This window comes from Helianthus annuus, chromosome 7 (assembly GCF_002127325.2).
Source record: "Helianthus annuus cultivar XRQ/B chromosome 7, HanXRQr2.0-SUNRISE, whole genome shotgun sequence".
Taxonomy (NCBI): Eukaryota; Viridiplantae; Streptophyta; class Magnoliopsida; order Asterales; family Asteraceae; genus Helianthus; species Helianthus annuus.
Genome location: NC_035439.2, coordinates 137,884,861 through 137,910,621, shown reverse-complemented (window position 1 = coordinate 137,910,621; position 25,761 = coordinate 137,884,861). Strand labels below are relative to the sequence as shown.

General features: G+C 39.9%; 1 protein-coding gene across 1 annotated transcript; it reads right to left on the bottom strand.

The window, feature by feature from the left end:
• Positions 1–286: 286 nt before the first annotated feature.
• On the bottom strand, positions 287–1,023 carry LOC110868755. The gene has a single exon (XM_022118007.2). It carries the CDS (start codon positions 985–987, stop codon positions 544–546), a length of 444 nt encoding a protein of 147 aa, XP_021973699.1. The 5' UTR covers positions 988–1,023; the 3' UTR covers positions 287–543.
• Positions 1,024–25,761: the final 24,738 nt, after the last annotated feature.

The window sequence follows — 25,761 nt, the reverse complement described above, 5'->3', positions numbered from 1 at the left end:
ATATAACCAATTCGATAATTAAATATAGATGTTTTTTTATATTAACCGATCGTAATATATCACTTTTTTAATTAAATATAAATGTGGAAGTGTGTAACCGAATTGCAATATAATGAATTTTGATAAAACGTTAGTACTAAAAACTATAATAGATCAGTAGCATCGGTGTTTATCCCACCAAAGGGGTGCAGAATGTTTGAGTCGATTTTTTAATAAAGTATAAATGTGTAACCGATTTACAAGATAATGAGTCAATGATAAAATGTTAGTCGTAAAAACTATAATAGATCAGTAGCACCGGTGTTTATTCTCATCAAAGTGGGGCGTAGCATGTTCGAGTCTTACAAAACGAGCAAATTAAGGATGTATGCGTTGTTGTTCGTAAAATAGATAATAAACTCGGCTAGCATTGAAATATTACAAGCATGGAACATGAAATTTTACTAACTAAGATTTCATACTTTAGGGTCCCAAAAATGCTTCCATTTTCAACATAAAACCTACTAAATTCCTTAAAATATCTACAAACATATCACTCTCTCTCTACTCAGGTATAACACTCAACATTCCGGTGAAGCTACGCCGCCTTCCACTTCTCGATCCGACATCCGAAACCCGACCCGAACTCTTCGTATTGGACAATGAGGGCGTTGCAAAACAAACATGTTTCCCACCACTACTTTTACTCAATGCAGAGCTAGCTTTGACAGCCAATGCAGCCATCTCTTGCGGCTGAAGCCGCTGCCTGAGCCGAGCCAACGGCAGAGCGAAGTAGAGCTGACCCGGTTGAAGAACGTCTTCTTCTCGGATAGCGGAAACGACGTCGTCAAACTCCATATCATCGGAGTTTACAATGAACATTGAAGGATGTTTTTGTAGAACATATGACACCTTAACTGGGTACGAGAATTCCTGTAGACTGCCGTCTTGTAAGATCAGTTTAGCTGTGGCGACTGCTGTTGCATCACATGAACTGCAAATTCCCATTTTTAGAGAGAGAGAGTTTTAGAGAGAGAGTGTGAGGGATGATGAAAGTGGTGTTGAGGGGGTGGGTGGGTGGGTATATATATATAGAAAGAAATTAAGAAAAAAGGGTTAATTAAGGGGTGTAATTATAGAAGGTGGGCCAGGAGTGGGTGTGAGTTGTGGTGGATGACAGGCTGTGAGCATCAATAAATAGTAAACCCACGATTTTGTTGAGAAATTGAAAGTAGGCTGGTGAGGGGTATTGATAAGGGCTGACGTTTGCAGATAGGCAGCTGCGTTTATAAACATATATATAGAGAGAAGGTGTGTTGTGTTTAGGGTTATTTTTAATTAGATAATATTATATTAGTACCTATAAAAGTTATATTAAGAATCTAAGATCAATGGTTGATAACTTGATATTGGATTGATAATAAGATTTAGAGTAAACTACGATTTTAGCCCATGTGATTATATCATTTTTACTTTGTAAAAATAAATCTTTTAACATCTGAGCTCTCAACGTCTTTTTTTTTCTAACTCTTTTGGCCTCCAACGTATTTTTTTCTAACTCTTTTGGCCCCTAAAAGTAAATGGATGAGGTTAGTTTTAGGGGCTAAAAGAGTTAGAAAAAAAAGACGTTGAGGGGCTCAGATGTTAAAAGATTTCTTTTTTGGCTAAAAGGGTAAAAGTGAAATAGTCACAGCGGCCAAAATCGTAATTTACTCTAAGATTTAAAATAATAGAAAGTGAAAATGATTTTTAAGAGTAAAAATGAAATGATATATATCTAATTCCATTATTTTTGTGAAACTCAAATAAGTATTATAGAGATTATTACTTAAAAAATACTTCTCTTTACTTTATATATAATATTGTTATAACTTAAAAAAGATATTCAATTGAAAAATTATGTTGATACACTGAACCGGGAAAAAGTGTGACTAAATGTTATACAATGATGCGTCTAAATCAAGTTAAACATTGCATACAATATTACAGTCATACATTTAAACCGATTACAAAAACGCATCTAATGTTACAAAGGCATGTCCAAGGTGTCTAGGCTTAGCCTAAGGCATGTATGACACATGCAACAATAATGGTGTGTTTAAACTTTTAAAATAGCATCTAAAGCCACTTGTTAATTAGCGGACTCAAATATACCTCAGTCTCATGATTGTCACATCCTACATATATAGTTCTTAAGCTGGCACATAGAAATCAATTAAAAGGAACCAACTTGTGATATTTAATATTTATATATTGAAAAACTTGATGTATAAAGTGCTTTTGCTATTAAAAGGACGCATGTTAAATTTATTCTACAAAAATAAAAAGAATAAAGCAAAAATATGCTTTTTATTTGTTTGGCATAGTTGCAAATTATACGGCAATGTTTATATTCTTGAAAAAGGTATGTGATCGGAATATAATGTTTATTAAGGTATAATAGCTTATGCGCGTGATTCTTCGACAATGTATCAAGTTAATATAAATACATTTGTTACGCTATCGACTTCATTGTAGATTGACACAATATCGTGGAGGGAGATCAAGGACTTGTAGATATAATTTTAGGACAATAAAATTTGTAAAGGGTTTATATAAGACATTGAAGCTATACCGTCTTTTAAGGATACATGAATTTATGTGGGGGCATGTCGAGCAAGGATTATGACAGATGCTCTAACAATAAAGATAGTTAAAACACTATCAGTTTAGTGAATTTTTTTTTTTAAAGTAACACAATTTAATTAGGAAAATGCTTTATGAGATGCTTAACTAGATTTTGATTTTTGCAGTTACAAATATATTCCAAAATCAAAATTCTTTCATCAAGGGACAAAAATAGAAAGTTTCTTTGGCACAAAGGAATTCTATTTTGTAGGTTCATCCTCCAAAGCCAAAGTCTGGTTTCTCAATTTATTAAAGTTATTATACATAAAATTTACAATACCGTATTACTAATTATTAATAGGCTAAAGAAAGAATGCATGTGAAATGAGTATAACTTTTCTCATACTTCATCTGATATTTATGATTACATGTATAAATACAAAAGTAAATGCATGCTAATTAACAACTTTAACTTACACTCAGGAGTCTTTTAACATACTCTTTCTAGATAAACGCTGATTTTAATAAGAGATTTAGCAGGAGGGGGAGCTTTTAAACACCTTGAGAGAGGAAGGTCTTGGAAAGGTCTTTCAAGTCTCACGACAATAGCAGGGAATATATGAAATTCGTCGTTAAAAAAGGGAGATTTAACTTGAAACATATAGCGAAACGAAGAATATAAAATAAAAACTAACGGCAATATTGATCCTGTGTGTTGTAGTTGTAAGATCTTTCACTTTGATGTCTTTTTTTTGTTTGTTATTCGATCTTCATGATGATAGAATATTTTTCCTCCAATTTTAAAATTTTAAATCGGTGTTTGATTTTATCGTGTAATTTCTTGAAAGATAATGACTACAATTTTTTTCCAATTTATAAATATCGGGGGATGTGTTTTAATCTAGAAATCAAGCAAATTAAAAAAAAAATAGGAAATAGAATAATTTGTGTTACCACAGAACAAACTACTAGGCCATATGATATGATGATCGAAGGTATATGATGGGAAATTAGTATTTTCTTTTTCAAACTTCAACACGTGTTCATAGTCACCTATATAGAAATATAAGTAAATGTTCACTACATAATGAACCACCCACTACATAATTAAAGTAACTTTGACTCTTTAACACAACTAATTAACTTTCTCATCAAGTGATCGGGTGGTGAAAGATTTTGATGAACCAAATTAGAGATCTAACCATCTGCCCCTTTTTGGAGCAAATATAAATGCAGATCGATCACCTAATAAACAATTCATCTACTATTGCTCTCTATTACCCCTAAGGCCTAAGGGTGTACGGGGCGTAAGCGGGGAATCCATTCGGTGACCGTTGTCCTTGATCGGGAACACCGCCGCCATCAACGCGGGACCCGAATCGGGGAGTGAGATCGGTGTGGAGTCACCGTTGTTATTGCACGAAGATTGAGGAACGGTAACATTGCAACGGTCCGATTTTTAAATAAAAAAAAAAATCACTTTTTTAAAACATATATAAATAACCATCCCATTCACTCAATTTTTTTATACTCAAACCATATCAACCTCACACATTTTTTATACTCTCCAACCACACCCACTTCACTTTATTTTTTATACTCTCAAACCACACCCACTTCAAACCGAGCAATGGAGAACCAACCCCGCGAGGCCAAGAAAAAAACTAAGGGACGGGGCTCGCAACCGTCTCGTGGTGGTTCGAGCGGTGCAAGTGCTCAACCACAACCCCCTTTCGGATACACTTCACAACCCCCGTTTTTTTTTCAACAACCTTGACACCCCTCGTTTTACAACACCCAACAACCCAATTTCGGCTATTTTCAAAATTTGTTATCAATGGACGCTCCTCCTCAATCCCCCGCCTTCGACCCATATGCTGTTCGTACCCCACAAGTTCCATCTACACGAGGAAATGTCGAACGTCCTCTACCTATTTACGAAGACGAGGACGATGAGGTAGTGCCCGAAACTCAAAATTTGGGCGACGATGACGAGGAAGATGAATATAATGTGGATGAAGACGCGGGCAACGAAGAAGATGACGCTCGGGAAAAAAAGGGAAAAACGAAGAGCACGAATTGGACAAAGGTCGAAGAAGAGGCGTTGGCAAAGGCGTGGGTACATTGCTCTACCAACAAAAAGAAGGGCAATCAACAAAACCGCGATAGTTTTTGGCGTAAGATTTTAGATCATTTTAACAAAACCGTCGGTTGAAGTAACCGGACCGTTCATCAAGTACGGTCTAAATGGAACCCGATGATGGCGAAAATAAACTTTTTCAACGCCCTATACCAACAAGCGGTAAAAATTATATTTTTTTAACATTGTATATTTTTAATTTTCTTTACTAAGTTCATATTTTTTTTAACACTTATTATTTTATATTGTATATTTTTATTATTTTATAATATGTAGGATCGTACACGAGGAAGCGGATGTAAGGATCTCGACGTGATGAAAGTCGCGTTAACAAAATTTAAAGATAGATTTCCGAACGGTTTTCAACATGTCGAGGCGTGGGAGGTCGTTCGAAGACACGAGAAATGGGCCCAAGTCCCATTGTTGGGTGAGGAAGGTGAAGGTTCGGCACATAAAAGAAAGCCCGTTGACGTGGACCCTTCGATACCGGATATGAACGAAGACCCCTCGCCACAAAGACCACAACGCCGAGACAAGCGTCAAACTACATCGTCCGAGGGAAGCTCGGCCGAGTTGGCGGCACAATTCAAAGAGTACACCGCCATGAAAGAAGCGAAGCAAGCGGTAGAATTGGAGGCGATCGAATTGAGGAAAAAAAGAGAGTCGGAGGCTCGCGGGCTCATATCGGAACAACGCGAGACGATGAAAAACTACAATTACGATAGAGATATGAAAACATTCCTCAAGCCGCACGACGATGCTCCGCCAAGTATGTTGCCGTTCATCCTCGCCCGAAAGCGCGAAATCGCTAACAAGTACGGATGGCCATGCGATTTCTAAAATTTTAATTTTCTAGTTTTAATGTAATTTTCATTTTCTAGTTTGAATATTATTTTAATTTTCTAGTTTGACTTTAATTATTATTTTCTACTTTGAATTTATTTTTTTTTATTTTTTACTTTAAAATGTCTTTTGTTAAATTATATTTAATTTTTATTGATATTTTTTTATAAACATGTATATTTTCAACAAATAAATTAACAAAAAAAAAATTAAAAAACAGAGTCACCTATGAGGGGAGTGCCGCCATCAATTTAGGGTGTTAGGGGAGTTTAAGAGGGGAGTTGACGTGGCACAAGACGATTGGTTGGGCGTAAGAGAGGAGACTCACCTCTTAGGTGAGTGCCCCTTACACCCTAATACATGAGACGTTAATGGTGACATGTCATATTAACTAGTATTGCATACCACTCTCTGCTTGTGTTAAAGATGTTAAAGCAGTTATTTGTTAATATGTTATCACGATGTTAAGAGATTGTATCAATTTTTTTAAATACACACTCAAAATAGGGTTAGATAGAATTAATAAGGATTAAATCATTTCCTTAGGTTGAGATAGAGTGAAATGAGAAAAAATGTGTGATGTGACATCTATGTGGAATTGAGAAGTGTTAAAGTATAAGTCTAACTTGTCTTTTGCATGACCAACACAAATGAAGATTATTCTTAGCGTGAGACACATGATCACATATTCACTCAAAACCATCTCAATAATCAGATATATTGTTTTAGGTTAGCAAGTATCTTGAAATTAAATAAAGAGGTATATATAAGTGAATCTATGCTTATATGTAGTGTTTCACTTTATAAGTCGTTATGTGCATAATGTAGCTTTAGAAAATTTTGATAGACAGCATGATTGTGTGATGTATAGTGCACAATTATATTTATTTTCATTTGAAAGATAACTCAAGTTTCAAGTTTTTTGGGTCTGACTATGTAGTTCTTGGTCAAGTAATTATGACCTTCATCTATTAAGTGCTAACTCAAGTTATTATATGTATGGCATGCATGTTATTAAAGCTATCTATGGTGATAAAGCTAGGGTTATTGATGGGATGGGGATGGGTAACTCAAATGGAGTGTGGGATCGTATATTAAAGTATTGTAGGGTGTTAAATGATCAAGGTATTGTCCCATTGTCTACTTTAAAGAAAATAGTGGGAAATGGGGAAGAAATGCGGTTTTGGAAAAGATCCTTGGGTGGCTAATGAAACGTCGATTGTGAGATTTCCAAAACTTTAATATATAGAATCGCAAAGTGACCGTTCGATTAGTTCTAGGCATGGGGAAGATGGTTGGAGATGGTCTTGGCGTCGTCCTGATAGGGGAGGTCAAAAGTTGGACTAACTTAACAACCTGATGCAACTTTTAAATGAATTCCGATTCAAATTGGAAGAAGATAGGTGGACTTGGGACTTTGATGTGAAGGATCATTTTCAGTTAAGAGTATTCGAAGGCTCATTGATAGTATGTCCTTAACGGGTGGGCCTATGGAGACAAGGTGGAACAATACGATGCCAACTAAGGTAAATATTATGGGTTGACGTGTTTTAATAAATCGGTCAACATACCAAATTAGGTAGATTGAGGTATTAGTATCCCAACTGTGCTTTACCTACTTTGTGATTCGATGGAGGAGATTGTAGATCATTTATTTGGCTTTTGATTCGGTGTTATGCGACGGTGGGCATTGATTTTTAGTTGGCTTCAGATTCCTTACCCGTCTTTAGTTAAGCCGACGGATCTTAATTCTTGGTTCAATTCCTCAGGGTTGTCTAAGCAAAGGAAGTTGTTGGTTGTCATACCCCGATATTTTCAACATCGCCCGGTGGGCCCGGATGGGGAGTACGTGACGAGACTGATATACAAATGCACAGATAGCATATCAGAAGTCTTGGATTTAAATTACTACAATATAAATGTCCGAGTGTTCAAAATATAATACAGACGGATCGTATATGAAAAGAATCCACAGGCGGATCAAAAATTACAAAAATGAAATAACAGATTATAGGCTTCTATACAAAGGAGTTGCACATTCCTCTTAAAGCATTACTGGCACTTCTAGCCTATTTCGTAACCTTGCAACCTGTCACTTAGTCTTTTGAAGATACGTCACTGGTAAATACAAATAACCGACTCATTTTGAAAATATTTCAAAATTGTTCTAAGTGCACAAGGCATATGTATTTTCATAAATAACTTGGGACAATTCATAATGATCTTGTATGCAGTTTTACATGTCTGTCAATACATATGGGGTCCGGTGCAGAAACCGAATAACATGATTAACCGACATGCCATTTTAACCCACAAAGGGGTATCCCCAATATGGGTAAGAAAACATTTTATAATTGCATTAGCATCTTTCAGGTGTATGCCTACAACTTAAATGAGTCAGGGATATCCAGGACACGGTCGCATTAACCCCCAATGTTTAAGTTATCAGACAAAACAGATTAAAATGGGTTATGCGGATTTTCTAGTCACAATCCGACATATGATTCCATACCCGACCAAGCGGTAATAATTTACCGTATTCCAAGCCCGTATAGGGAGAATAGGTTAAGAGTATTTACCTGGCTTAAATATGTCTTACAATGCAAGATAATAAAGTAAGCACAACCGTTATCAATTAACTAAGGTCGGTTGCAATCTACCGGAAGGCCTTAGTCTGTAATGAATGGTATAATAAACAATTAGAATGTTAACGGGTCCCATTCAAGTCATAGACATGGACCGGTTAACTTAAATTAACGAAAACGGTACAATACGCTTGATTAAGCGATGACCGGAATAGAATGTAATTTAAACCCCACATGTACTAAGACTTATATAATATGGGTAAACAATATACATTCTGGAATTTGAAATAGAATTGAATGGATTTGACCCGTTTCGGTAAACTTACGTAAACTAGTTACATAAGTTCAACCGTACGCGTATAAGCAATATCAGGTAACCGGAAGAGTCATAAATAAGTTCCATATGCCAAGATACTTTAATTAATTTGTAACATCAGTAGGTTATCAACTTATATGACCATTATAGTTTTAAAATCAAAATATGCACCATAAGGGCATTTTAGTCACAATGTGAAATAATTTGAGAACTTGCATAAAAATCTAAGTTATGAACAAGTTCATTCTATTAAAATACTTTAATTATGTTATAATATCAGTAGGTAATCAATTTTGTATGATGATTATGGTTTAAAACCATACTATGTGCCAAAAGGGCATTTTAGTCATATTATAACATAATTCATGAACTTGTAATAAAACAATAGGTTTATTATATCAAAATATGTTAATTATAATAACATATCAGTAGGGTAATTCATTTTGCAAGTTCCTCATTGATTAAAACTAAGTTTTACATAAAAGGGCATTTTGGTCATAAATAGGCATATTATAAGAACTTGTGTTAAAACTCAGAATCTGATTATGAACAAGTAGCATAACCAGAGATGGTTATACTACGCTACAATATGATCATAATGCAACTAATAATCAGTAGCTAAAGTTGCTAACTCGGGTCAGAATCGAAAGTCAAAAAAGAAGTCAAACTGCTCGACTTTCGGTTACGAACCGACAATAAAACTGGAAATGACGGGCTGAACATGTTCATACATGTTCTAATATTAATTACCAACTAATTTAGTGTCAAAAACATGGGTTATAACATTTACAAGTTTATTTTATAAAAAGTTTCTAAAAATTTGCCCTTTGACTTTTTATGTAACTTAACTTTGACCCCTCAGTTGATCAACTTAACGTGATTTCCAGGAGGTACCCTTGTGAGGGATTAACACCACCCTTATTACGATCACGTAGCCATGTTTAATTCTAACAAATGGTTGGACCATAATGGTCTAAACCGAAAGTCAAAGAAAAAGTCAATTTGCTTGACTTTCGGCTTAGAAAAGCCTATAAAACGAAATTAACTGGAAAGGAACACTTACAAGTGATCCTTGGAATATTTGAGACTCAGTAGGATGCTTCTTTATGGCTAGGAACTTCCAAAGAGGGTGAAGAGATGTGATAAAGAAATGGTGCAAGGAAAATGGTTGAGAGTAGCCTCTATTTATAGTTGTGGAGGATGTTTGATATTGTTCCAGGTGTCTAGAGGTGATCTAGGATCACTCCAGGTGGTTTAGGATATGTCAAGACCAGCTAGAGGGTGGCATGTTTCGAGTTAAGTGGCAAACATGTAGAGATGCTTGGGCAGCAAACAAAACTGCCACTGGCAGTTGCTTGCGGACCGTATGGCCTTTAGGCTTACGGTCCGTAAGCCTCTTTGGCGCACACATATTTCAAATGCTTGCGGACCGCATAGACAAGAGTCTTGCGGTCTGTATACGATGGCCAGATACCATATTTTTAGATACTTACGGACTGTAAGGGGTATATCTTTGTGGTCTGTAAAAGTCCTTCAAAAACCAAAGTTTTGAGATTTTTCGTATATGATCCTCCCACATTCAAACTTTTATATTTTGACAAAATTAGTCTCTCTCGTCCAATATTTAGGCATATTTGAGAGTATGGACACGTCTCATTATATTACTCGACACGAATTTACGAGGTGTTACATTGGTGCATGAGGAAAAAGGAAGCATTTTTTATTCTTATTTCTGGACTGCGAATAGAAGAAATGGGAAAATAAACGTTAGTTGGACGGGCTTTTTACAAAATTCCCTCCTCTTTATGTATTTGTTTCGTTACGTGCTAGCTTTTGGCTAGCCGTTTTATTATATTCTGCCGTTTACAGAAAAAGTGTGTTACATTTCCTTAATTTCACGAAATTTTAGTTTTGAAGTACACAACTATGTGAAATTTTCTACATAGTCGTGTGATGCCAGGTCATTTTGAGGTTTGATACTCGGGTGATTTGTTCGCCAGTTAATTACTAGTTATATCCTTTAAGTAAAATTTTGTGATATGGAAGCAAGTTAAGGGACTAGTTATATCATTTATATAAAGTGTATAACTACATATATATTTAAAAGAGAAAAATGCCCGGATAATCCCTATTGTTTGCTCCATTTTAACCTATAGTCCCCACACTTCTAAAATTACAGCTATAGTCCTCCATTTTTCCACATTCGTTATCAGATAGTCCCTAAAGCAGATGGAGGTTAGATTTTAGTATTAAGTGGGTGTGAAATAACCAAAATACCCTTAATATAAAAACAAAATAAACTAATAAAGAATGAAAATTAATACATTAAAATAAAAAACCTACCCACACCCCGATTCGTCTTCGTCTTCTTCTCGTATCACTGCCACAATCTGTTGAAGGAAGAATGAGTGTTGCACAGCAGATGGAGGCGGCCGAAGATGAAGACAAAGGAAGAATGGTTTGCACTGTCGTGTGTACGAAGGACCCTCTATTCCTTTCTGGCCCAATAACTAGGTTTAATTAGAGTAGAAAGTGGATGAAATTGGTGTCGATTTGATGAAATTTCTGGATTTTGGGATCAAATAATTTGGTAATTGGGGACTGGAGTTCATTTATAAATGATCGGACCATGTTGGTACAAAGGGGAAACAGGGGAGAGAAACGAAGCAGTTCCGTCGCTGGAGAACATTGAAGACATGATCGCTGGTGGTGGTAGATACAGGTCGTCACCATCCAACTGAATTTTCCACCTCCGTCTCGATCAGCTACATCAAACGTGATCATAATCGTCACTTTTGCAGCTGATTGTAAAGGCATTCCACTGTTAGCCTGAATATCCTTAACAAGCTTATTAGGAGTTGTTGGTAGATATAGGTCGTCACCATGCACCTGGATTTTCTCTAGCTTTTTGTCACCATTTATAATATAATATAACAATTATTAACATGCTAAAAAAAAAGAACACAAAATGTGGTAATGAATGGATCAAAAAGAAAGATACCTTTGTATATCAGTTTGTCTTTCTTCTTTTGGAAGCGGATAAGAGAACGCCTAATTAGGTGGTTGGAGGAAGCGGTGATGTGCAGTGTGGAGGCGGTGGTTTGTAGGCAGTGGGGTGATGATTAAGTGGTTGGAGGCAGCGATGATGGTGTTGTGTATTGTGGTTGCAGACAACCAACCAGAAAGAGGGAAAATGGGGGGTGGGGTGGGTAAAAGGTGGGCCCCATGATTAATACTTTTTATTAGTGAGAGTATTTTAGTCATTTCGCACCAACTTAAATGAGAAACTAACCCCCATCCACTTTAGGGACTATCCGAGAATGAATGTGCAAAAGTTTTAGACTATAGCTGTAATTTTAGAAGTGTATGGACTATAAGTGAAAACGGAACAAACCACAGGGACTATCCGAGCACTTTTCTTTATTTAAAAGGAATATTTGACTTGGTTAAAGGTTAGTAAAATTGAGAGAACTCTTCGAACTTTCATTTGTGAATGGTGAGCGAGAGAGAAAAGTAGTGTGGGATCTGACTTCTAAAAGAATTAAAGCTTGAGAAGTCACTAAAAACATCATTGAGGATTTGAAGGTGATTAGCATGTATATATATATGCTAAAGATGTATGGGTTGAAGTAGGGTTGTTCAAATTACTCGACGTTCGACACTCATTTGATGCTCGCTCGAAAAATACTTGTTCGATTCAACTTGATTGAAAAAGGCGCTCGTTTCAGATCAAGTTGGTTGGTAAACGAAACGAGTACGAGCAAAGTTTCGCTTGGTTCGGTTCATCTCGGTTGGCTTGATGTATTTTTTATTATGTATATATACACACACAGAATGACTACAGGCCCACATTAATAATGTTTGGTTCAAGATCCAAATAGAGCCCATTTAATTAATTAGAATTGAAATCCAATACCAATAGTCTATTGTCCAATTCTCCAATGTCCATTTGATTAATTGAGTCAAAATGTAAAATACTGAAATGTGAAGTGTCGAACAATGCTCAATTCTCATCCCGGCATTCGATTTAGATGTATATGTACAAAATCCTAATCAAAACCCCTCATCAACCATCATTATTCAATTTGTCCATCACCACTCATTAAGATGCCAACGTGCAAGGGTTGCTTTAGTCTTTCATTCGATTACGAACTTCCGGTAGAACAAGTGACTGCTTCAATCGGTCGACGATTGATCTTCCTGCTCAATTGATCTCGATGGAACCAATAGAGTGTTTTTTGTTCCTTGTTATTTGTTACATTTATACTTGTTATGTTTTAACTATATACATGTGTTCTAATTGGACGAAACCTCAGATATGAAAACTGCACTTTACTCCTTGTTCTTTGTTCTTAATTCCTTGTTTTTGTTTTTTATGTGTGCATTTTGTAACCTTCCAAATTTCAATTGGAATAACATTTAAGAACCGATGGTAGTTACATTTGTATTTAATAATACTTTCCACAACAAGGCCATTCTAGTTATTATGGCTACTATTTGGTTCGTATGGAAAGTTAGGAATAATAATGTTTTATTCGGTAAATCTCTATCTGTAACACCCCGTGTTCGAAAGTCAAAGTCAAAGTCAAGATTGAAGTCAGAGGAAGAAAAGATTGCTAATTGCGATCTGTCTCTCCTTGCTCAATTCATGTTTTGACTTTTTTGACTCATAGATTAGTCTATTTTATTTTCGCGTTAGTTGTATTATGTGGAGTATCTATTAATAATCGCATGGTAATCGCTATTTATCGCATATGTATCGCTATCGCAATCGCACTCGCAACCCGAATTATGCATCTTGGTTATTGTTATATGTGTGTGTTTGCCTTATGTGTTACTTGCGCACGTTTAAATTATGTTATGTGCGGTGATCAATCGAAACGCAATCGAACTCAATCGAAATCGAACTATGATAATTGGTGGAGAAAAGACAGTGCGAGATATGAGTAGTTGGGATTAAAAGTAATTTGACTAGGAAACTCTATCGCATCGAAACGATCGCAATCGAAATCGAAACAGCAAAACTCGTTGCACCAAACACTCGAACCAAGCGACTGATCGATCAGGTGACCAGCCGATCGACCAGCCGTTCGCTCGGACTGCTGTCCGATCGAACAGGATGTCCGATCGAGCTGCCTGGCCGAACGACCAGCCCCTTTCCTCTTTGGGGTAACCCTATAAATACCCCTTGTCATTTTCACACTTTCTACTTTTGGCAGCTGACGTCTGACCAGCGCACTCACCTTGCTTTTTCTCCGATTTCTCGCAATTCCGGTAAGATCTCATCCTAAATCTTGTACTTCCTTGATCTACACGCACTCTTACACCTTTCTATCTTTTGAATCTTAACTTTTAACCGTGAAATCATCAAGATTCAAGGTGTTCTAGGATGACGTCAACATGTGTTCTTGAAGAACTTTATGATTTGGCCTCAATCCACCAAGAACAACCTAGATCTAACCGATTTCCACATAAACTAACAAAGGTCTTTCATAGATCTAAACATATTCACAATAAAAAGGATTGAAAGATGGTTTTCCAACTTTCTTTCAACTCTTTTACACTCAATGCAGTCAAAACTGATAGAATCGGAGCTCGTGCCGACTTACTACTCATTCTTGTGGTTGTGTTGTTTCAAGATCCGTATTCTATCCATGGGATTATCGATTCCGGGTTAACCAAGAACAATCATCTTGAACCAGTGGAGTGACTGAACTTGGGTGGTTCCTGTTCAGTCGGGTCACTGAAGCTAAGGATGGGGTTATGTTGGCTAGCACGTTATCAAAACGTCTCGATAAAACGACAAACAAACAAAACAACCAAGTGTAAGACGAACAGGTATACCAGGACGGAGTGCCGTCTGATCGGACCACTGTCCGCACGGACAGCCAATCTGATCGGACAGGCAATCCGTACGACTAGGCAATCCGAACGGCTTGCACCTTGGGTCCCACACTTAACCACTTTTGCCAACACTTGAAGTATGAATGTTGAACGAATTGTTGTCCGATCAGACTACCAGCAGATCGAACTGCCATTCGTACCATGAGACATTTGAACTTCCACACTTAAACAATTTTCTACATGTTCAATGCACAAAGGATGCCACCCGAACAAACAACCGTCCGAACGAGTAACAACCTGCTGTGAACTTGTTCTCGCTAAAGTGTCCAACCAATCGGGTTGTCGTCCGATCGAACGACCGTCCGATCGACCGACCTGAAGGGTAGAGATACTTCAATGTTTTCAAATGCTACAACAAAAATTTCAAAAGTCAAGCAATCATACATAAACACATTCTTCACAAAGGAAGAAACAATCCACTCGAACAGCCATCCGACCGGACGACTGTCCGAACGGATTACCACTCGCACGACTAGCTGTCCGAACGGACTACCACTCGTACAACTGGCTTACCGAACGGATTACCGTCCGATCGAACTGCTATCCGACCCACTTGTACTTTGCATCGTTTTACGCTTCGCTTATCGATTATGCTATCGAACTGTTCAGGCTAACCCTAATCTCTAGCGCTCCCTTCAATCCATCAATCGCTGTGAGTATACTCGATCCCTTTTTGCTTTATGCACTTTTGGGTGTTACATACGTTACATATACAAAATCACATCGAACACATTACGCAATACTTTTAACGCTAGCCGCTATCGCATGTATACGTGACTAAATGAATGCTTGTTTGTTATGCTTACACATGGAATGTTGTCTACCTGCCTTAGCAACGGTAGTACTATTTGTTTGGACTCAGCACCCGTTCACTCGGGAGTTGTTAAGGACAATTACCTACATGGCTCACAGTGGTGAGAATGTATCGCGCACTACCTTGGCAGTCAACCCACAGTCATTGGTATCGATACGTTCATGTCGATAACTAACATGCCTCATTTCACTCTGTGTACGTGCTGGTTATGTGTAACGCTTTCGAACTCTATATGCTATTATCAAACTTGTATGCTCACCTTTACACTATGTGTATTGACTTTTACTTTAACGTATGTGACAGGTGCTTAAGTTGCTAGGATGCTTAGGTGCATGGTGATGAAATCAAGGCTAGGGAAGGTCTAGAAACAATAAACAATTGTCTGTAATAAAATCTGAGTTGTCGGAACAGAACAATTTGCCTAGATCCTTTCTATAATAATTGTATTATCTTATATGACATGGTATGGGACGTGTTGTTTTAAATATTTGGTAAATATAGTTGTTATGGAAACTTCTGGACAATCTGTTTCGCTCAGTGTCGCGCCCTGATGTTTCCGCCATCGGTTGGGGTGTGACAGATTGGTATCAGAGCCATAACCATAGGGAATTAGGCAAGACTCGAACTAGTCCGGGTCGATGTCTTAGAGACCTAGTCTATAGTTAGAAACCAACAGATCGACTCGTGCATGTCCAGTAGGGATTATGTATGAGCTTACTGCTACTCCTCGCTATTCTCGCCTACGCTACACTATCACTGCACTCAAATTTTCAGTTGTGAATAAGCGATTAAGTCGAGATTAGGTGTGGAAACCGCAAAACTCTCGATTAAATTGCTTGTTTGATCTGTATTTATCTATAAAACGCAAGAATTCGCGTTGAACCAGTAGTGAAATCCATACTTTAGCACGAATTTTTGTCCATGTTTTATTAAAATAGGAAAGAAGTTGTTAAGCCAGGGATGAAACCCTAACCTTGACGACTTGTTCCGACTTTTACTTGGTTTCCAAAACTCTCACCAAATTCTCGACGGACTCCAACGACCTGAAGACACGATATGACTAGAGGGATGCGTGCCAAACGCCCAAGAATCGAGGCAGAAGCACGATCCTGAAAGTCAAAATGTGTACGACAAGTCCTTAAGAATAGTCAAACCACTTTGGATAGTCAATGTCTAATAGCCGCAGACAATCTATTTCTCGATTTTTATGTGTTTCGATTCTGAGCCCGCAACTGCTGACTCTGATGATTCATCGATTTTATGTGCTTGTATGTACTTACCTTTTTATGTGTTTAAATTTTGGAGGATTATTCGATTTATGCTTTCACTTCGATCGACACGCACGACTCGCACTGCACTTCTATCTCAAGATGCTCACAAATCGCTAAATTATGGACGACCTCGTGCTATGTTATACGCTTATACTATACTATTCGCTATACTATTTGCGATCGATATTCTCGAACGCTCGCAGACTCTAAATGATAGATGCAGTCAGAATGCTCTAAGTGTCTCTATATGCATCTTGAGATTACATGCGAATGTGCTTCTGTGCCTCTGTGTCCTACGTGCATATGTGCTTATGTGTTTATGTGCTTTACGTGCGTATGTGCTTCTGTGAATCTGTGATTTCGTGCCTATGTGCTTACGTGATTATATGTGATCCTGAGCTTTAGTAAATATTAGACGTGTGAGTTGAGATTCGATTTATGACGTGTCTGAGACCTATGACGATGTCTGATGCAGACAATGTCAACTGGACCATCATCTGGACCTCGTCACCCATGACTCACTCGCCAAGAACAGAGGGACAAACGCCTTGCTGCCATCCTCGCTAAACAAGTGGCCAAGGTTGTGCCTTAGATCGTGAGTGAAATTTACGAGAATGTTAGCAAATCGTCTGAGGAGTCTAGAACCGAAGCTCCTAAAGTTGCTACCAAGACTGCTTTCAGCTTCAAGCAGTTCAAGGCTTGGGGTCCAAAGGAATTCACTGGAGAAGATGGACCAACGGCTATGTTTCAATGGTTCGATTCCGTCGAAGTCACTCTGCGCCAGAGCGGTTGTCCTGAAAATCTCCGTACCCTAAACGCTACCGGCGTCTTCCAGTCCCGCGTATTAGACTGGTAGACGGCCGAGAGAAACAAACGCGGTAATGATGCAGCTTATGAGCTGACCTGGGAAGAGTTGAAAGCCATCATGATGGATGAATTTTGCCCTCCCCATGAACGCCAAAAGCTGGAGGACGAATTCTGGAATATTAAGCAGAAGGAAGGTGACAACGCTGCCCTGACTGCTCGCTTTAGGCAGCTCAGCATCATCTGTCCCGATCAAGTGAAGACGCCCGACATGGCAATCAAGAAGTACATCCGAGCTCTACCCGACTGTGTTGCGGATTTTGTGCATGCCGCAAAGACAGCAACGATCGAAGAAACTTACCTGCTCGCCGCCGAAATTAACGCCAAACGGGTAAAAGCTGGTTTTTGGGATAAAGCTTCAAAGAGTCTGCACCAAATCACCGCCGCACCAACCGCCGAAACCGCCGCCGCTCAACCATCAAGGTCCTCACGCCGAAAGAAGAAGAACAACAACAACAGCTCCAGCAACAAGAAATGTGCTGCCGCCACCACTGCTGCTCCACTTCAAGCCGTACCGGCTCAGCAGCAGTCTCACCACTGTCCAGCACCAGTTACTTATGCACCGCCTGCAAAGCGCGCATACACGGGCCCCCACCCAGCTTGCCCAACATGTACTTATCATCACCTGGTGGGTCTCGCCTGCCGTTTCTGCGCTCACTACAATATGTACGGCCACTTTACTGCTAACTGCCGTACTGGTCCTCGTCAAGCACCAGTCCCAACCACTGCTCATCAAGCTCTGCTCCCAGCTCCGCAAGGCCAACACGCGGATCAGGCACCCGCGATCAACGCCAGAGTCTGCTTCGCATGTGGTGATCCCAACCACTTTGCGAACATGTACCCGAACAGGGTTGTGAAACAAGAGCTCCAGCAGCAGCAGCCTCATCAGCAGCAACAGCCACAACAGCAGCAACAAGCCGCACGCGCCAAAACTTTCAACATCATTGTGCGCCAAGCCCAGGCTGACAACAACGTGGTCAATGGTACGTTCCTTGTGAATGGTATTTACGCTTCATGTTTTTTTTATGCTGGAGCCGATAACTGCTTTGTGTCGTTTGAATTCGAGAAGCTCCTTAATCGTAAGCGCTCCCATCTCCCCTCGACGTTCGATGTTGAAGTCGCCACCGGAAGAACTGTCGCCGTTAATTCTGTTCTTCGTGATTGTACTCTTGAGCTCAACAATCACATCTTCCCAATCGACCTTATTCCGATGCAACTCGGAAGTTTTGACGTCATAGTAGGCATGGACTTTCTTCGCGAAAACCATGCTGAAGTTGTGTGCTTCGATAAGATGATTCAATTCTCGCTCGCGAATGGTGATGTATTGTGTGTTTATGGTGAAACTGCTTCGAAAGGCCTCAAACTCATGTCATGTGTCCAAGCTAGCAAGTATCTCTGCAAGGAATACGGAGCTTTCTTGGCTAACGTTGTAGTAGCGGAGAAGGAAAAGAAAGGAAAGGCAGAAGTGAAAGACGTCCCTGTGGTCCGCGAATTTCCTCAGGTGTTCCCTGATGATCTTCCTGGACTTCCGCCAAGTCGTGATATCGACTTTCGTATCGACCTCATTCCTGGAGCCAACCCTGTTGACAAAGCTCCTTACCGACTCGCACCGTCCGAAATGCGTGAACTCTCGAGTCAGCTTCAGGAATTACTTGAGAAAGGCTTTATTCGCCCGAGCACCACTCCTTGGGGCGCGCTAGTCCTTTTCGTCAAAAAGAAGGATGGGTCGTTCAGGATGTGCATCGACTACCGGGAATTGAATAAGCTAACCATCAAGAACCACTATCCCCTGCCTCGCATTGACGATTTGTTTGATCAGCTACAAGGTGCTACGTGTTTCTCGAAAATCGATCTACGCTCAGGCTATCACCAGCTACGCATACAAGAGGAGGATATACCCAAAACCACTTTTCGCACACGTTACAGCCATTATGAGTTCGTTGTTATGCCTTTTGGTTTAACCAACGCACCCGCGGTTTTTATGGATCTGATGAATCGCGTGTGTAAACCATATCTCGACCGTTTCGTCATCGTGTTCATCGACGATGTCTTGATCTATTCCAAATCGAAAGCCGAACACGCGCAACATCTACGTTTGGTTCTTGAGCTACTCCAGGGGAATCAACTCTATGCCAAGTTCTCCAAGTGTGAATTCTGGCTAGAGGATGTGCAGTTTCTGGGTCACATTGTCAATAGTCAGGGTATTCATGTCGATCCCGCGAAGATTGAAGTAGTTAAGAGTTGGATTACGCCTAATAACCCGTCTGAAGCCCGTTCTTTTCCCGGATTAGTGGGCTATTATCGACAATTTATCCAAGGATTCTCAAAAATCGTTGTGTCGCTTACCGCTCTTACGCATAAAGACAAGCCTTTTGTTTGGGGAACTTAACAAGAGTCTGCCTTCCAAACCCTCAAGCACATGCTTTGCAATGCTTCTGTTCTCACATTGCCCGACGGAAACGACGACTTCATTGTCTATTGTGATGCTTCCAACCTTGGTCTTGGTTGTGTTCTTATGCAGCGGAACAAGGTTATAGCTTACGCATCTCGTCAGCACAAAATTCATGAGATGAACTATACAACCCACGATCTCGAGCTAGGCGCGGTTGTTTTTGCGTTAAAGATTTGGCGACACTACCTGTATGGTACCAAGTGTACGATCTTCACCGATCATAGGAGCCTACAACATATCTTTGATCAGAAAGAACTTAATATGCGTCAACGCCAATGGGTAGAACTTCTCAACGATTACGACTATGAGATTCGTTATCACCCAGGCAAGGCAAATGTCGTTGTCGATGCTCTCAGCAGACGGAGTTATTTGCTCAGCATTCGTAATACCCAAGCCCAACACGATCTCGAAACCCTCATCCGCGAAGCCCAGCACGCCTGTTTTAATGAACGCACTCTGAAGAAGGAACGAATCTATCACGATGGAGCCCAGCTTGTGAATAAGTCAAATGGGATATTCCATTATCTGGATCGAATCTGGATCCCCAAACGGACCAATTTGCGACAGATTTTGATGGACGAAGCCCACAAATCCCGGTATTCTATTCATCCCGGTGCCGATAAAATGTACCAGGATCTTCGCTACAAGTACTGGTGGCCGGGCATGAAAAGGGATATTGCTCTCTACGTTAGGAAGTGCCTGACTTGTGCAAAGGTCAAGGCTGAACACCAAAGACCCTCTGGCTTACTCGAACAACCCCCAATCCCTATGTGGAAGTGGGAGAGTATAGCTATGGACTTCATAACAAAGCTTCCGCACACATCATCAGGTCACGACAACATCTGGGTTGTTGTTGATCGTTTAACCAAAGCAGCTCACTTTTTGCCAATACGGGAAGACTACAAGGTGGAATGATTAGCCCGAATCTACACCAATGAGATCATTTGTAATCATGGGACGCCTCGTGACATCATCTCTGACCGTGATGCTCGGTTTACCTCGCGACTGTGGGAAACGTTTCAAGCGGCTCTCGGCACTACGCTTAACCTAAGTACCGCATTCCACCCTCAAACCGACAGTCAGACTGAGAGAACGATCTGTACTCTTGAAGACATGCTCCGTTCGTGTGTTATAGATTTGGGTGGTAATTGGGACACTTACATGTTGTTAGTCGAATTCTCGTATAATAACAGTTATCATTCCAACATTTAGATGGCACCATTCGAGGCTTTATACGGAAGAAGATGTCGATCGCCTATTGTGTGGCACGGGATCGGTCATTCGCAATTAATCGGTCCCGAGCTATTGCAAGAAACGACTAATAAAGTCCTCCAGATTCGAGACAACTTGTTGAAAGCTCGAAGTCGACAGAAAAGTTACGCCGATAGACGACGCAAGCCCCTTGAATTTGACGTTGGCGACTACGTACTCCTAAAGGTATCACCTTGGAAGGGTGTGGTCAGATTCGGCAATAAAGGGAAACTAGTGCCTCGATATGTTGGACCTTTTAAGATTCTGGAAAGGATCGGAAAAGTCAACTACAGACTCGAACTACCGGAGGAACTTAGTAATGTCTACCCGAGTTTCCATGTGTCAAACCTCCGAAAGTGCCTGGCTGAGCATGATTTAATTGTACCTCTTGACGATCTCCAAATAAACGAAACACTACACTTCGTGGAGAATCCTATCGAAATCATGGATCGCCAAACCAAGCAGCTCAGACGCTCGCGCATTCCTATTGTGAAAGTCCGATGGGAAAGAAAACGAGGCACAGAGTTCACATGGGAACTCGAAAGCGACATGAGAGCGAAGTACCCGTAGTTGTTTGTTACGGCTTCGGCCTAATTTCGGGGCGAAATTCCCTCAACTAGGGGAGGCTGTAACACCCCGTGTTCGAAAGTCAAAGTCAAAGTCAAGATTGAAGTCAGAGGAAGAAAAGATTGCTAATTGCGATCTGTCTCCCCTTGCTCAATTATTGTTTTGACTTCTTTGACTCATAGATTAGTCTATTTTATTTTCGCGTTAGTTGTATTATGTGGAGTATCTATTAATAATCGCATGGTAATCGCTATTTATCGCATATGTTATTGCTATCGCAATCGCACTCGCAACCCGAATTACGCATCTTGGTTATTCTTATACGTGTGTGTGTGCCTTATGTGTTACTTGCGCATGTTTAAATTATGTTATGTGCGGTAATTAATCGAAACGCAATCGACCTCAATCGAAATCGAACTATGATAATTGGTGGAGAAAAGACAGTGCGAGATATGAGTAGTTGGGATTAAAAGTAATTTGACTAGGAAACTCTATCGCATCGAAACGATCGCAATTGAAATCGAAACAGCAAAACTCGTCGCACCAAACACTCGAACCAAGCGACTAATCGATCAGGTGACCAGCCGATCGACCAGCCGTTCGCTCGGACTGCTGTCCGATCGGACAGGCTGTCCTATCGAGCTGCCTGGCCGAACGACCAGCCCCTTTCCTCTTTGGGGTAACCCTATAAATACCCCTTGTCACTTTCACACTTTCTACTTTTGGCAACTGACGTCGACCAGCGCACTCACCTTGCTATTTCTCCGATTTCTCGCAATTCCGGTAAGATCTCGTCCTAAATCTTGTACTTCCTTGATCTACACGCACTCCTACACCTTTCTATCTTTTGAATCTTAACTTTTAACTGTGAAATCATCAAGATTCAAGGTGTTCTAGGATGACGTCATCATGTGTTCTTGAAGAACTTTATGATTTGGCGTCAATCCACCAAGAACAACCTAGATCTAACCGATTTCCACATAAACTAACAAAAGTCTTTCATAGACCTAAACATATTCACAATAAAAAGGATTGAAAGATGGTTTTCCAACTTTCTTTCAACTCTTTTACACTCAATGCAGTCAAAACAGATAGAATCGGAGCTCGTGCCGACTCACAACTCATTCTTGTGGTTGTGTTGGTTCAAGATCCGTATTCTATCCACGAGATTATCGATTCTGGGTTATCCAAGAACAATCATCTTGAACCAGTGGACTGACTGAACTTGGGTGGTTCCTGTTCAGTCGGGTAACTGAAACTAAAGATGGGGTTCTGTTGGCTAGCACGTTATCAAAACGTCTCGATAAAACGACAACAAACAAAACAACCAAGTGTAAGACGAACAGGTCGACCAGGACGGAGTGCCGTCCGATCGGACCACTGTCCGCACGGACAACCAATCCGAACGGATAACCAATCCGCATGACTGGGCAATTTGAACGGCTTGCACCTTGGGTCCCACACTTAACCACTTTTGCCAACACTTGAAGTATGAATGTTGAACGAATTGCTGTCTGATCGGACTACCATCCGATCGAACGGCCATTCGAACCATGAGACATTTGAACTTCCACACTTAAACAATTTTCAACATGTTCAATGCACATAGGATGCCATCCGAAGGAACAACCGTCCGAAGGAGTGACAACCTGCTGTGAACTTGTTCTCGCTAAAGTGTCCAACCAATCAGGTTGTCGTCCGATCGAACGACCGTCCGATCGACCGACCTGAAGGGTAGAGATACTTCTATGTTTTCAAATGCTACAACAAAAATTTTAAAAGTCAAGCCATCATACACAAACACATTCTTCCCAAAGGAAGAAACAATCCCCACTCGAACAGCCATCCGACCGGACGACTATCCGAACGGATTACCACTCGCACGACTGGCTGTCTGAACGTACTACCACTCATACGACTGGCTGACCGAACAGATTACCATCCGATCGAACTGTTGTCCGACCCACTTGTACTTTGCATCGTTTTACGCTTCGCTTATCGATTATGCTATCGAACTATTCAGGCTAACCCTATGTGACACCTGTGTCACTTCAACCATAAAACAAATACCAAACCAATGAAATATTGTATTTCATACTTGGGATTTGTATAAATATGTGTATCATTTGCACATATCAATTCTTGTTCGATTTCAGGCTCTAAATCGCTTTCTGGAAGGTTATACGCGTACTGATGCGTAAATATAACCAGTTTAATGCGACGAACACTCCGGAATAGTGACATAGGCTTAACATACCTTAAATAACCTTTACATAACTTAGAAATAAGTTTTGGAAGAATGGAAGGTTTGGTGTGCCGAAATCAAGTTTATTCGCTTACAGGGACTAAATTCGACAAACTACAAAAGTATTCTGATTTATACTGTAACGGACATTCTGACACATGACCATAAGTTAAACATACCCTAAATATCCTTTACATAGATTAGAAATAGGCTTTGAGGGGTTCGGTGTGCTAAAATAAACTTTTTGGTCATTCAGGGACTAAAAGCGTCAAAAAGTGCATAAATTTGCATTTTCGCGCATATCTTACGTTCTGAATACATCCGGACATCCAAAAATTTATGTAAGCATTAAAATATTTTATTTTAGTGTTTGGCATAATAAGAATCCATTCGCCGCGCAATTTGGATCGTTTTTCGCATTCGTGCGTATTCCGTCGTAATTAAGCGAATAACGCGATTATACGACCAAACGAACCGACATCCGGCATATTTTTGAGCATGTTTCATGTCCACAATATTAGGGCATCATTTTAGGGCCTTAAAGTTGGCTTAACGGGCCTAAAGGTGTCGGAAATGAGCTTAAACACTAACAGGGACCAAAATTGCAACTTTGAAGAAGCTGTTGCTGATCTGCAGAGACCAGGCGAGCCGCGTACGCCAAGCCTGTCTCCTACGCGGGCCGCGTGGGAACACCAGATCTGCACAAAATCTTTCTTTAGCTGTTTCCAGCTGTTATACACTCTTGCACATGGTATTTTTGATACTATGGGCCATTCTAGGGGTGCCCATGGTTTTGCAAAACATGGGGTGCACATGTACGGATGAGATCGAGGCACGTTATTCGATGAACGATCTTAACATTTATGTGAAATCTATAAATACCCCCCATTTCATTATTGCAAAACCCACATTTGATCTGATTTTGGCCCTCTAAGTTGGAGTATACACTTCATACCTGAGGGTAAATCGGATCAAAACTTGCGGGGACCCTTTGTAAGTATTCCTTCATTCTTTTTATGCATTTTTAGCTTAAAAGTCAAACTGTGTTTGACTTTCTGCATTGACCAGTGTATGGTCAATGCGAAGTTCGTTTGAACTTCATAACGTGAGCGTAATCACGATGGTTATAGTCCCTAGTGACTATACCTACTGATTACCACGTTATGTAGGCTTAGTGACGCGTCGTAGTTTCGGCCAAAATGCGTATTCTTGCGTATTTTGTAACCAAACTACTTTTGGGTATCAAGACCCTTTGTCCTGATACCAAACCTGTTTTCAAACCTCGTTAAACATGTTTTAACATGTTTAGCTCGTCACTTTTAGATTTAGTGCTTATATGGGGTCGTAAGGTAAGCGATCTAAACAATAGCTTATACTTGCGAACCCGACCCGTTTGGTCGATCATTAGGATCCGACCAAACACATTAGGTGACCATAGTTGTATAGGGAATAACCTTTCGAGGTTATACCTTATGGTCACGACGTTTACTTAGTTGTATGATAGGTAGTTTATATGCCTTAGGAAAATTACCAAAATGCCCTTTTTACGCATAAATTCATTTTAAGCATATGTAACCTAAATTTTGACATCTAAACTGATTAGGTAACATTATTAGACATGTTAAGGCATATATTACTTATCATAGGACTAGTTACGCGGTCCGAACGCGTTTTACTCAGACGACGCGTTAAAGTAGCGTAAGCTATCTTAACGAGTCGTAATGGGTCGTAAGCACTTAGGATAGGTTTTATTTTAGTATGTAGGCTTTGTTAAACCATATCATATGAGTTCCCACACTCATTTGGTTTACGAAACCTCATTCTATCCGATCTTCCGATTTAGGTCCGGTTATTTATGTAGTTATCTATATTAGGTGTCGTTTGCTTTCCGTGATCCCTCTAGCTTTGCTTGGTTGTTGTTCA